Source organism: Zosterops lateralis (genome assembly GCF_965231275.1).
Source record: "Zosterops lateralis genome assembly, chromosome: 6".
In the NCBI taxonomy this organism is placed as follows: Eukaryota; Metazoa; Chordata; class Aves; order Passeriformes; family Zosteropidae; genus Zosterops; species Zosterops lateralis.
The window spans coordinates 43,922,616-43,937,821 of NC_139761.1; the positions used below are offsets into that span (position 1 = coordinate 43,922,616).

Consider the following 15,206-nt stretch of genomic DNA (forward strand, 5'->3'; position numbering starts at 1 on the left):
CTAAGACTGTTGGAGTGGGTAAGTCATGCACTCTCTGGGAGGAAGGTGCTCATACCACTTAACTGTGTTTGATCTCTTAATACTTTTAGAGTGTCTTGAAACTCCAGTGAGTCAGTGTCACTGACAGCAAGGCTGAAAGAGACAGAACATCTGCTTTACTGACAACTCCTCTTGTCTCTTTGTTATTTCCTCAATGTCAATTAACCAGACAATTCTTTTAGTTTTTCAGAAAGTGAAACATATCTGGTAAAACCCCATGATACTCTGCCCTGAGCATAGCCCCAGGCATAGCCAACATCTAAATAAACAAGAAATTGTCTCTTTGTAAATGTACTCTATCCAAGGATAGGCCTCCCATAGGAAAAGAAGTGTATTTCTAAACTACATTAAATATATTCATAGGCAATCTCTACTTGCCCACCCTAAAACAATACTGAAGTTTTTCCTCAGCCTGCTAAGACATCTTAGAGATAAAACCATCCATATGATTCTCTCTAGTATGACTTGCCATGTGGAAGGATGAATCAGTGTCAGGACAACAGGTCAGCTACAGCTCAGGTATTTTTGCCACACTGGATGGGACAAAGATACTTTTGCCTGTCATTTCACTACTGAATCACTTAGGAGGCTGAGTTTTTCTGAAAAACCTCCTCTACTGTATGGCATATATCAGCTCTTCAGCACAGAATGACTCCCTGCAGTCCAAAACCCTCTGCATCACTGGCACACTTCAAGCTCACCCTCACCTTTTGCAAAGGTTACAGAGTAGGGGGGCTGGAAGACAGTTGTTAAGTTGCTGATGGAGATGCTTTCTGCCTCCGAGCTGAGTGTGAGGAGATGCAACTTTTGGGTTTTTTGGAGCTAGAAGAACTGAGAGAAGGGCACAGAGTAGATTACAGATTTGGGATCTCTGCCTGTATCAACCACTCATCATCGTTGGCCATCTAGCCTCCCTCACCTACTTCATCACCCTCCTAATCCTCTTTCCCATTACTGGAGCCCTAGAAAAACAAAATACTCATCTTCTAAAAAAACTCTAATAGTTTCGAAAAAAACATTGGTCTTCTGAACCAATGAGTAAAGGCTACACCTCTTAGAATTCCACAAATTACCTCAAAAATAAAAAGGGCTGAAACCTTTATCTCCAACTCCCACAGCTGGTATTTTACATTAAACTCTTCTCTGATTTCTACCCTTAAACTGCTTGAATCACCCTGTCAGATAACCCCCGCACAAGTTCCAAAACAACAAATAAAGTTAGTAACAGCCTCCACCAAAACCATCCCCAGCCCACAAGAATAAAACACAGCTACACCACTAAAATCTGACTGAACAGAAAACATATCCCACTATCAACAGCAGCCTCCCCAAACTATCAGCATTCAGTAAACTCCCCCAATAACAACCTCCAAGAACTAAAACAAGTCCCACACCATAATAACCAATCCTTCCAAGCCTCTGAAAAGGATCTGCCACTAAAGACAAAGAATAAACAGAATCCACTGACATTCCACCCAAATAAACCATAAACAGCACCAAAGACATAAAGGAGACCCCCAAACTCCAAAACCATCCACACCATGCAATAGATACCAACACCAATCCTACCTCTCCAGAATATAGTGATGGATTAAATGCAAAGCACACCCCTAAGAAAAGTACAAAATAGGTCATAATTGTTCCTGCCTGGCCTCTCTCCAGTCTCTATGGCCTGAAAACACGTCGTCGTAAGCTTCAATTGCAGAAACTCTCCCAAAATACAACTTTTCTTTTTCTTTCTTCCCCCTTCTACCCTTCTGTTCAGTCCTTTCTGAAGACTCCTAATACAGTGTGTACTTCTGGGGTGCAAGCATACGGACTGCAGCTCTTGCAGTGCTTTGGGGTAACCTTAAAACTACTTTGAAAATTTGCTGAAATAATCAGCATTCTTCAATGTTTACAGATTTGTTCTTTCCCTTCCCCCCAGGTTCATTAAAAGGCTTTGTTCCTCCTTGAGGATTTTACACTCAAACATCTCTGAGGCAGCTACCTTGCACACTTCCCTTCATGGGAATCACTTCATTGTCTTCCACACTGTTTGCTGGTGATGCAAAACACTGCCAAGGCAGAATGGCCCCAGGAGGCAGGAATGATGACAAAATTGACCAGGCAGAATCCCACTTGTTCTTTCTTATAACTCCCACTTTCCACTTTGGTTTCTTCAAGAGCTCAGAAACTGCATTTCACAGCCAATCAAATTGCCCTGCTACTTCCTTAGTACTCTTCTGCTTTTCAGTTCCCTTCATTTTCTTTTCCCTATACTCTCATCTCAACACTTGGTAATTTCCATCTCTTCTTCTAAAATGGGCAATGCCAGGTCTTCCTTCCTGTATGAAATTCAGCTCAGATCCCTGCAAAAGGCTGAATGAAATAGTCTGTCAGCTATGCCAGGATGAATCTATATCATTAAATATTGTTCCCTTGCTTCAGCTAATGCGAATGCAGAAACATTTTTTCACAGCAGTATGCATTTGTTTGGAGTGCCTTTTTCATCCAGTATTGCCTGGGCTTGTCCCTGTTTATTTGGAAAGATATCATCTCCACAATGAAACACCTCAGGATTATTTACTCTCTCATTTGTAATTTGATATGATAATGAGCATATCCCTTCTTTCTTGCCCTATAATCTTCCCTCTGAGCAGACCGTGCTCTCCCCTGCAGGAGGATATTGTGATTTTTTCCAAGGGACACATTAGGCAACTTATGATAAATATTAGTTCTTGCTACTGATAGAGAAAATTAATGTTGAGGATTGTTAGGATTTAATTCACTCCAGTATCCCATGCACAAACAGGTCCAGTTGTATAATTAAATAGGCCATCCAAGTACCGGAAAGGTTGTATCCAGAGACACAGCTTTCTAAGGGCTAAGAACAATGCTGATAAAGATCAAGTGGCTAATTGTAAGCAACAGCCTCCAAATTGCCTCCGGATGAATAAATCACAGTGAGTGATCCAAGCATATTTTCTCATGGATACGGTCTCATTCACAGAGGCAGGGAGCTAGAAAACATCAGGGGCAACTTCCAATTGGCTGGAAGGGAATGAAAAGATTTGGATTTCAGTAGGGATTACGTCATAATTTTGTGTAATTATTCCTAGCTGGTGGAACTACTGCAAAAGCAAAGAGGCTCAGAGAGCAGGACTGGAAACCTACTCTCTGGTTCTTGGAGCTGGTTGATCAGCTGCTCTTGTTATGATTTCCTTTGATATTTCCAAGATTACTGTGAGGACTGGCAAAATGCAACGAGAGGTGATTTGAACTTCCAGGACTCTTTTATGGGGGATAAATTAAGGCCAAAGACTTTTGTAATAAATAGCTTGTCCCAGCACTTCTGCATGAGCTGTGGTTGAAGCTGGGCATGGAGCTGGGAGGACGTGTCCTGGGTCATCACAAGAGACATGAAGGAGGTTAGAGTGTTTCCTCTCTTTTGAAACACAAGTGACTGAAAGCAGAGATAGCTTATAAAAAAAAGTCCCTTGCCAGCAACTTAAATGGAAGCTACTTTTGGGGAAAAATTGTTACTCCTTCAGCACTTGTATTTGATCCTGAAAGCCAAGTTCCTGTCTTTTAGCTATTGCAATCACCATGACATAAGCACTTTTGTGGAGCTTAGCCTTGGCTAAGTGCTTGTGGTAACACTGAGGCTTGGGGTACCTCTGAGACCCCTGCCTAGAGCCTCACCCACCCATTGCTGAGTCTGTGGTGATAGGCATGACCAAGTAGAGCAGAGCTCCTTTGATATGTGGCTGTAGCTGTTCAGAAAACACTACCATCACTGTAAACACCTTTTTATCACATTAGTTTCCATGTCCTTTCCTGTACAGGATCTACTGTGTGTTTCCAAGCATTTGCTCTCTGCTATGAGAGTCCTGCTTTAAAAAAAAAAAAAAAAAAAAATCAATCCAAACCTTAGCACTCTTGGCTTTCCTTGTTCACCTCCTTCTAATTTCTTTCTAAAAGTTGCAGCCCCATTCTTTTTTCACCTCAAGTGCAGAGCCTGTCAGCTCCAAAAAGTAAAAGTTTTGGGTGGAATCAAAGAAGACAAGCGAGCATTCTAGTCATCACCAGCCCACTCAGACACAGCCCGTGTAAACACACACCACCCCCAGAAAGCATTTTTTTCAGAGTCCTGACCAAGACCACCTGTCCTCCAAAGCTGTTCAGCTCCCAGCAGTCTGTTCCTGCTGTGGGGAAGAATGAAGATCACATTGCAAAGCTAATGCCATCGAGCCTCTCTGGCTCCCATTCACATCCAGCTCTTGCCAGAATCTGGAGCAGAACAGCTGGGTTCCTTCGTGTGGCTTCTTAGTCATCAGTGCTCTCCAGTGTAGGAGAGGTGGGACATTCAGGGAGGTGGTGAAAGAATGTTAGTTTCCTTATGCTGGATCCTGCACTGTTTGCTCCATTTATTCAGGAGATGTTGAGCTGAGAGTTGTTCTTTAGAACAGCATCAGAAGATGCCAGGCTCTTTCCTGAGTGTGAGTTGAGCTTTCCTGAGCTCACTGTGAGTTGAGCTCCTTTTGTAGAAACAAAGCCTGTGCTGAAACAATTGTAGGCTCAGAGAGAGTGTGAGCAGTGTCACAGAGAGGACATTCCCATCACAGTTCACACAGTTTGCTCTATGAGGCACTACAGGACCTAAAGAATCCTATGTTGCTATCACCAGAAATATGGTATGCCCATGATCCCAGCATGCAGAGAACCTTGAAGGCAGACAGGAGCCAGACAAGAAAAATGGGACTCCTAAAGAATCATTCTGGAGTCAGGGTTCCTGCCTCATAATGTATGTGACCTAATAGAAGAAGGTCTTTCATGAGCAGACAAGAGTGCAGAGCCACGCTGCCTCAGGATGGCAGAATGGCCTGACACCTCCCAATGCAGATTATTTTATCAAATCCATTGCCAAACTCATATGCTGGTTTGAAAGCCCTGTACACTGCTTATGAGAAGCAGTAGGAAAGCAGATGTGAGCACTCAGAGCCATGGCCTCCAGGAATCCCTCACCTCATTCCCTCTTGGAGGGTACAGCCATTCTAAAAATATTTTGACAGCCAATGTCCTTATGCTTTTGGCTAAAGTTAGTCTCTGTGGGCTTATGTGTTAGGCATTAACCATCTCTGGCTGCTATGGCAAGCTGCAAAAGGAGAATGTCTCTGGAGAACCATCTGGGTCCTCCTCCATGGCAGTTCTTCTCTGCCAGCAAACCTTGTGAGAACCTGGGGCATCCTCACCTTGTGGATGTATGCTGGGGAGAGAAGAGATAAGCATAGAAATAAATGGTATCACAGATTTACATGGACCGGCAAAGCTCGTGGGCCAAGAGTAGGAAATAAACTCTGTTATGAGTGATGACTACAGAGTCTGAAAATCTGAATTGAGAAGAGCTCTTTACACCTGGGGCTTTGCAAAGGGTATCACAACACCCAGCTCTAGCTGCTGAGTGTTCATGGCTGCATCCCTCATTAACTCACATGCTTTGTGTTCAGACAGTCTAAACTATCTGCTCCCATATGGCTCCATCACCTTTGGACAAAACCCTGCTGCTGAGAATAGTATGTAGATTAGTAATTGGTACAATAATTACTGCTGATTTCTGCACAAAGTCAGGTCAGTTTAAGTGTAAACATAGTAAGAATGTCAAGAGATAACAGGACTGTTCCTAGCTCTGCCAGTCACTCACTGCTTGCCTTCAGGTTAGTCACTTGATAACTCCATGCTGTGGCTTCCCCAGCAGCAAAATGCAGATATGCTAACGTTATAAAAATTTTTGGAAAAACAGATATTATTGTTATGTGATGATACTCAGGTAATCAAGCTTGCCCTCTAAACAAAACTTAAGCCAAGGAAAAGAATTCGATCTAATCAGACTTACAGTCAAAAGGGCAAACATGGCAGGATTTACCACTATTGACTTAAGCAGGCTGTAGGCAGCCTTTGCAAATATCAGTGAGCTGTATGAAGTGCATGTAGGTGGAGCTGGCTGGGGGTTTTCAGTTAGAATGGTTTCATAGCAGTAAATTTGAAAGAAATTTGTGTTTTCTGCTGAATTTTTCCTTTAATTTTTGTATTCTTAATCACAGAGATGAAAAAAAGGTCACTTCCACAAACTCAGCATGTTGCGCTCCCTCCAGCTACAGGATTCTGGAGCCACTTTTCTCAGGCATCTAGGTCCTCTGGCTCCAGAGGACTGTGAAACTGTGAAAATCCAAAGCTCAGATCCAAAATCCTGGTGCTCAGGATCCCTGTGCAGGCGTTTTTCTGGCTCAGGGTCTGCTTTGACTTTTAGCAGCATGCAGGGTAATGACAGCACTCACTGGGGAACAGAATGTAATTTAGTCTTCCTCCAGACAAAATGTCCTCTTTTTGAAGATAGTTATTTAAATTTCTTCAGTTTCAGTCTATCAGGCTTTCTCTGACAGTCATTAGACTGGTTTGGGTAGCATGGTGGCCCCAGGGATTCATACGTAAGTCCATAACTCTCTTTTTCTGCAGAAAGATGCTAGGATTTGTAACTGCAGAAGCTGCTTTTATTCCCCTGCTGGTTACCAAGTGCAGTTTCTGTGACCATTTTCAGTGTTTGGCCTCCACTGAGCACACCAGCACAGCTTATGCAAAAGGAACATTACAAGCACCTAGAAGAGCTCTGTGGCCTCCAACACAAGAAGGATGTAGACCTGTTGGAACAAGTCCAGAAGAGGGCCAGGAAGATGATCAGAGGGCTGGAGAACCTTTCCTGTGAGAACAGGCTGAGAGAGCTGGGGTTGTTCAGCCTGGAGAAGAAAAGGCTCTGGGAAAATCTTACAGCAGCTTTCCAGTACCTGCAGGGGGCTACAAGAGATCTGGAGAGAGACTTTTCATAAGGGCACATAGTGATAGGACAAGGAGAATGGCTTTAAGCAGAAGGAAAGTAGATTCAGGTTAGATATCAAGAAGGAATTCTTTTCTGTGAGGGTGGTGAGGCACTGGCACAGACTGAGCAGAGAAGCTGTGGATGTCCCATCCTTGGAATTGTTCAAGGCCAGGCTGAACAGGGCTCTGAGAAACCTGGTCTAGTGGAAGGTTTCCTGCCCATGGCAGGGAGGTTGGAACTACATGATCTTTAAGATGCCTTCCAACCCAAACCATACAATGATGCTATAAAAAATGTTCAGAGCTATACTACACAGGCAAAATGTGCTATGTACATTAGCATGGGTCAGCCTGAAAGCCAAACTCTGACTTGGGAATATGCAAGTAGCAATATTAAAAATATTTGTAAGCAAATTAAGAACAAAATTCCATATAAACTCTTGCACCTAATTTCAGGGAGGGCCAAAAAGGGAAATATAAACCTTTTATTAGTACCAAGAATGAGAAATGAGATTTATTTCAGGCATGCAATATATTATTGAAAGGTTGTGCAGAATATAGAGATAATAAATTATACGTATAAGGGGTATATATTATTTAACAAAGTGGGTGAGAGGAAGGCAGCAGAAAAAAATAGTATTCATTTAATGAAGAGTCTCTGGGACAAAAGCAAATGATAATTTCATCAGGCAGGATTTAAAGGATATTGGAGAGAGAAAAGTGTAGCTCAAGAGATCATGTAATTTGTCTCACTGGTGATAAATGAGCCCGAAGACTATTTCTAAATGGCAGATAATTCTGATCTGAGGAATGTCTCTTACATATAATTTAAAAGGGAAAGGAATTTGTACTGTTATTATTAATAATAGAACATTTTACTTAAAAATTCAGGAACTTACTGTTTCTCAAGTCAAGTTTTTCTCAGTTTGAGGAAAGTTATCCATGAAATGTGAAGGCATTTTAATGTTTCATATGGGACAGAAATTGTTTTCTTTTTCCCAAGACACCAAAGTAAGAGGCGAGAAGTACAATAAGTTTTATCAGGAATGTGTGAGTTTGTGATATAAACACTTGAGGCAGCTCTGTTTTTTATTATCTGACAGCTGGGCTGTCACACTTGAGCATTTCTGCCAGAGGAGCCTGTATCACCCTCTCATATACCTTCCTACTTTGCTCTCTTATGAACTGTACAGAGCTGTATCAAGCCAAAAGTCACCTCAAACCCTACAGTGGCAAAGGTTACCTACATGCCTGTATAGATTAATAGTGGAACTTCCCAGGAACAACACTGTGTAGCAAAATAAGGAAAAAATGAAAACAAACTAAAATCTCTGTGCTCATGATGTGTTTGCGGTGTTGCGCGGTTCCCTACAATATCTGTTCTATTTTTTTTAGCTGGAGTTTGTTTTCAGATGGTGAGAGTCATATAATTTCTACTTACATCCTACTATGCCTTTCCAACATTTGTCAAGAGACTTTTATAAATGTTTTTTTGAGTAAGAATTATCCTGTTCCTAATTTTATCTCACTTGAATATACTTCTTTGTCCTCCTTTAAACATTTTAATGTATCTTTTACCTTTTCAATAATTACAGTTCTTAACTTTTGTATGAGCAGGATGGTCATTTTTAGCTCTTAATCATTCTCAGCATTATTTTCCCCTAACATTAGTTTTATCTTTCTAGATATAAATTCACCAGGATCTTTGTAGATCTGATGACATCCTGGCAGGAAGAATGGGATCAGCCTGATTGATCCTTATGGAGCCTCTGGGCTGCTCAGATGTTTTTTGACAGAACCTGAATGAATGTCTTTCATATTTGGCTGTCCATTAGCACCTCACAGTAGAATTCTGTAGACATCTAGTCCATTTTCTGGGTTCTTGGTGGGTTTGGTTTGGTCCAAGAAAAAGGTGGAGAGATTGAGCACTTGACCCATGTCCAACTTGCCCCAAAGGCAGGAAGCCAGAGTCACAGGGCAGTAGGAATTTTGTTTGGTTTGGGTTTTTCTGGGTGTGGCTTTTTTTTTTTTTTTTTTTTTTTTTTTTTCCATGTGGAGCAGACCAGTCTAACTAGTGGCCTAGGAATGGTTCAAGCTCATGGAGTGCTCCTGGGCAGCCCACCACCTGCTTCCCAAGGAAGTGCTGTCCAAACAGCTCATATCTCTGCCTGTGCTGTAGCAGTCAGGGTAGACTAGACACAGGTACAGCTGGGGGTGAATGCAAGCTGTGATAGGGATGGCTGGAGGTGAGTGAGAGCTGTGAGGGGGATCCAGCTCTCTCTGCTGGATCATGCACAGAAGGAGGACTGATATTCAGAAATACTCAGTAGATGGCAGGATAAGGTCCATCCTGCCTAAGCAAGGGAATCTGAAATCCTATCAAATACCTTAGAAAGCTTGGAAACTGAAGAGAAGTGGGTCAGATCATGTGGTTGGATTTTATGACTAATGTGTATCCAGGGGGCAGAGCTAGGTGTGAATGACATTTACAAAAAAATGTTCTTGTCCTTTCTTTTTGACTTCTGAGAAATGCCTGTTGGAGAGTTGGATTTAGTCATACACCACGAGAGAGTGTTGAAAGACTTCAATAAAATATCTCAAACAAAGAAGACTGTCTGAAAATTCAGTGGAATACACTGCTCATTCTGAAAGATGTAAGAACCAGTCAAATTCACTCTTGATGGGAAGCTATCCACAAAAAATAAGATAGACTTGGATGAAACACATGGAGGCTAGAATTCCCTTCATAATAACTCTTCACAACTCCATTGCCTGAAGTGTTCACAAGTAAAGGGAAAAATGTGCAAAAGAGCTCCCTGAAACACCTTAGTTGAAAAGGATAAAAGGCAAGCCAAACTGAAAAAGAAGAACCCTATAGAGCTCAAACCAAGGCAGTAGAAGCAGGTACTGGAGTAACTGTATGAAACTCAGACTAGATAATATCGTTGAAAACAGAGAGCTCAGCAGTAGGACTGAAATGCAGGGAACATCTTAAGATTCAAACCCACATTTAATTTGTAGAGAGAAAGAATGAGCTTATAAAATGATCCATAGAAAAAAATTAATGGAGTGGCTCTGTCTCCAGTGGCAAATTCATCCCCCTGTTGCAAGAGAACAGACAACCAGTAGCTAAAGGAGTTGGGTAACAAAGGGACACATCTATTAATAATGCTAAGGTGTTTGCCATCAGACAAACCCTACAATGGCTCTGTGACACAAGTGGGTATGAGCTAATGCTTGTAACATCCCTGTGATGAAAGGGGTGCTCTCATTTGTCACATGCAGCAGATGAAGCAACCTGTGACCACTTTTTTTTTAGCTGTGATTAGATCTCATGACCTTCTGCTCTAGGCCATGGTTCAGTACTAAATGAATTTGTGTATGAAATACTGGATTTACATCATAAATAAAACCAGAGTTGTTCCAGCTGGCTCACAGGGGCACAGAGAATCAAAAGAAAGTCTGGCAACAAACAAATCAAAAGGATGAGAAACTAAATCTTTTAGGTACTTAGGGACTGAACAAGAACAGATACTTACAGTTAGTTAGCAAGTGTAGCTTGGTGACATTTTTTTCCAGGATGGACCTAGAAGACCAAAGTACCAAAATATTTATTCTGCAGAGCTCAAGTGGGCCATAAGCAAAACAAAAAACCTGTATTTATGAGAAAAGTAGAAGTCTGAGAGGTACACACCTCTAGATGGTTCATCTAGTTTTCTCGTTCATCAAGCTGAGTGTGACTTAACATTAAAAGAGAGAAATATAAATGTAGGGAAATGGATTGCTGCTCAGAGAAAGTTATGGAGGGAGTGACTGGAAATACACAGATCATGAGTGAGAAGATGAGTGTTCTGAGAATTAAAACACCTAGAAATTTTATGTTCACATTATTTATGTTTCATTTATCTACGTGCTTATGTATACACATATCCACCTATATTTGTATATATATGTGTGTGTGTATGTTTCACATAAGAAACATCAAGGGCTAGGAATTAATTTTTAAATCTTTTTATCACTATTCTTTTGCTAATGATGACACTGATGAAGAATACTTGGAGCCAAGAGGAAATGCTGACCTCCCCTAACTGGATGTGATTTGATTAAGAGCATTATAGTCCAGGCCCCTCTCCAATGCTTAATTGTTAGACATTTTTTCTTGCCAAGTCCTTTTCTCACTGGTGCACAAATGATTCTTCCAACTTGTTGTTTGATGTCTTCTTTATGTTAATCATTGGGTGGTCCACAATCCATATAAATGGATTTATATAAATACATTTATGTGTGCTCTGTGTAAGGGTTACAGGGCAGAGGCCTTAGAAAAGTTTTCCTCTGAAAGTTTTAAGCATCAAAATTTGGCTGCATGTTAGCAAGTAACTGGCTATGAGGCAAAGCAGAAAAGTCAGATTCTAAAAGCATAAAGTAGGGATGATCTCTTTAGCACTGATCTATCTTTTGTCAGCAGAGTATCACAGTTGACAGGTAAAACACATATGCAGATCTATGTCTTGCACTGAATCCTCTCCCATGCAGTTTTTCACAATAAATGGCCCAGGCAAAGCCAGACACAAAGAGATGGGTAACTGTGTAGATAATAAACCATGTGTTTCCTACATTAGCCACAGAAGTACATATGTAATTTCTACATACAGGAAACTGGCCTTAAAAAGTGTAAAAAGTGACTTGAAGAAGGTTAAAGCATGGACATTCTCTGCCTCTCATAACAAAAAAAAAAAAAAACAAACAAACAAACAAACAAACAAACAAAAAAAAAAAAAAAAAAAAAACAAAAAAAACAGCATCAAATAAAATTATCAAGTGGCAGGCTAGAAACAAAACTAAAGAAGGCAGTTCATTTTTTGCATTAGTCTGTAGACCTCATTGATGCAGGATATTGTGGACACCAAGTATGTAGTTGAGTTTAGAAAACACTGAGACAAATAAATGTTAAAAAAAATATCAGCAGGGTATGTTATACCAAAAAAAATACCATTGTAGTTCAGGTAGTTCTTGAGCTTTCTGTTGTAGTTCAGGTAGTTCTTGAGTCATTCTTGACTTTTGAATGCTGACAGATTATGCCAGGAAAGTATTGTATATGTTTGTTCTGTTTTCATAGTCCTTCCTTCAAATCTACTGTTTACCACAACTGGACAGATCTCTGTGCTGGATCTTAACATGATTAGTTTGATGCTGTCAGAGAAATCTTGCTTTTGATGCTTAATTTCATATTTACTACTTGCAATAGTTATAGAGGGCATCATCTGTATTTTCCCAAGAGAAAAGATCCTGTGGAAAGGGTAAATATCCCAGTTTAGTAAATATCAAGGTTCCTTTTTAATGTAATTATGTTAATGTTTGATTTACACAAATAATTATGCTTTATAATTTCTGAGATGTTATCTAAAAATCTATATAAAATGTAAAGAGGCATTTGAAAGAAATTCAGTATAAGGCTTTTAAGGATCTAGATTTTTTTCTTGACCAAGCATGGTAGTTAATTCAAAACCCTTGTTAAGATGGAAAATATTTCAAGTACTAATATTCTGAGCAAATGAGCCCTAATGATTCAAATTATGAACATGATCATATGACATTTCAAAGTAATCCTATTGAACCAAATGGATCTAGATAGGTTTTGAAAAATGGATGTAAGTGTGTGTAGAGCTGACATCTAAACAACTTTCTAAAGATCAGCATATACTGATGATCTTGTAATTTTGACTCCTGTGTCCATTGTAATTGGTTTTTCTATGTTCTAAGTAAAGAATCATCCTAACAAAGTCCTGTTTTTGTAATAAAGTGGATTTTTTTGAAATATCTGAACTGTCAGTGGTGATGTGTAGGACTCCAGGTGCTCCCGCTCATGGTATTGTGGAAGGAGATGACTTTAAATACGGGGCCCGGGTTTACTTCAAGTGCAACGCAGGTTACAGCTTAAAAGGCAGCCGTGTTGCCTACTGTCAGCTTGATGGGATTTGGTCAGCACATCATCCTGAATGTGGTAAGGTCACTTTAAGTTTTAATTCTTATCAAGTATTTTGGCGAATGTATTCTCATGAAACTAGACTATTTAAATCTCACTTGAAATTTGGTAGGTCTGTGACGTAACGTCCTTTTGTCTTCCTGTCTTCAAGAAGCAGTAGGAATTCTTATTTTTACTCTACTGGAGCCCCAGCCTGCAAGACTTTTTTATATAAAGATCTGACTGAAACATCACTTTACTGAAAACTAATAACCTCACAGTCTTTAGGCATGTATCCTTCTTACATATAGAGAGAAAATGTCTAGGACCAAAGCCAAGTGAGGGACTAAGTGCAACAATGAATAGCTACTTCTGTTACTCTGTGTGTCTGACAGTTTCTCCATAGCAGCCTGGTGCACTCTGTGGAGGTGATTGGAGCTTACTGTGTGAACACTAGACTCGTATTTCAATTCTCATCCTAGACAAAAATTGGTAATAAAGAAACTTCGATTAATTCTGACTGTGCAGGGTGGCATGGCTACCATTCACATTGGTTCAGCTGTAAAATTCCTTCCTGTCATCCAAAGAGACTTTAAATTTCCTTTAGCTGATTTGCATTGCACGATTTCATTTCCATATTCCATAATAATTTGGTTCAATTGATAAAATGTTTTATAAGTGTGTTATGTCAAACAATGTAAATTTTGGGGGGAGTGCTGTAAAACAGTTGTATATAAGTTCATTTGAAAGAGCAAGCAATAAGTATTCAAGTATTCTTCTATCTAGAGAAAAGTCTCCAATCGCAGTTAATGTAATGTCAGGACCATGCCAAGTCCCTGCTGCATGATGGCCCTGGCAAAAGATCTATAGAAAGAGCTGTCTCTAGATTTGGCAGTCACTGAAGTGCTAGGTCTCTCCTTCCCAGATGTTTTCTCTTTGTTTTTAATAAATCAAAAAGGTCATAACCCTGAGCCTAAGGAAGAAGACAATTACTGTCAAAGTACTGAAATAAGAGAAGGCCTTAAGTGACTTACGTGGTCAAGCTTTTGCTCACATTTGGAAACACCCACTCTGCTGATCAGATGATGCCTCCAGGCCAGCCATCAGTGCAGAAGGCAACTTGCAAATAAACCATTATTCTGTGGGGGATTCTCTGTAGTCCTTTGCTGCTATCAAGTTATCAGTCACTTATGGTTCACAAATGAGAGAGCCTGTGAGGTACACAGAAGGAAAATGGAGCCAAATGAAAAGGAGACAGGGCTCTGCTTTTCCCTTTCTCCTGGTGGAGAGGAAGTTCAGAAATCATTTTTTACTGACTATACCTCATAGAAAAGTATTTAAGTACATCTAGAGCCTTCAACATATGCTAAACCCCAATGCTTGTATAGAAAACACTGAAATACAGACAGTTTGAATGCTATACTCAGTGTTAAAAGCATGTGCTCCTCACTGAAGTGGCATTGCTATGGCTGGCTGTGTGTGCACATGCTCTGCTGAGCTGGGCTTTGTCTGGTGGCACAAGGTATGACTTTGTGACAGGACAGGGCCATACCTTTGCACTGTAACTGTGCTGATTTCACAGCAATTTAAATAAATGTCCGAGGGCTTTGTTATATGTTGGTGCTTTTGTGAACTGAGGCTCAGCAGGCAGCTGAGTCTGAAGCAATGATATGAAGAGGTAATTTGGGGTCAATTGATATGTCCCAGTCCTCCAGGCCCTCTGTGACCAGCACCAACACCAGCTGTCTGAACTAGATGTTCACTGGTTATCATGCACTGAGACACCAGGCAGAGAAATGAAACAGAATTGCATGTTACTGTTGTCCTGACAAGAAAACCGAGGTGAAATACAAAGGGGAAAAAAAAGTACCTTGTCAGGTGCTAAATAGAATGAGCAGAGGAGTTAAAGGAAAAAATAATCTTCTAGCATCACATAGTGAATACTGTCCTCTAGATTTAGGCCAAAGATCGAAGTTTATTGAGAAAAAAAAACCCAAAAGAACCAAAAACACAACAAGAATTAAAAAGAAGTGGAAAATGCTGGGAAGGAGGAACTAAAAGAGATTTTATAGGCAGAATATAGCATGAGTAAGCTTTTCATATTAAACTTTTATTGTCAGTAAACATGTACATGTGTTTTCTTTCAATTCGTGAATTTCCCTGGATTATTGAGATATCTCTCTCAGTGCTAAGAAAACAAAATGTAACCAAACATAAAAGCAAAATTAAGTAGTCTAGTTTTATTATCCAAGTGCAATGAAGTATTGAAAATACAGTAAAAGGAAAAGAATGCCAAGGGCCTGTTTCCTGCAAATAGTTTAAGTGCAGCCTTTTATGCTATTGAAGAAGCCTT

General features: G+C 40.2%; 1 protein-coding gene across 2 annotated transcripts in view; it reads left to right on the forward strand.

Moving 5' to 3' along the window:
- The window catches only part of PAMR1 (peptidase domain containing associated with muscle regeneration 1), a 56,356-nt gene that overhangs the window by 32,257 nt on the left and 8,893 nt on the right, over positions 1-15,206 (forward strand). Inside the window, exon 7 of one of the 2 annotated variants that reach the window (XM_083864454.1) lies at positions 12,692-12,892. In XM_083864454.1, the coding sequence (XP_083720580.1) occupies positions 12,692-12,892 (201 nt within the window). The remainder of the gene's footprint in view (positions 1-12,691; positions 12,893-15,206) is intronic. The other variant, XM_083864455.1, reaches the window with a different exon arrangement.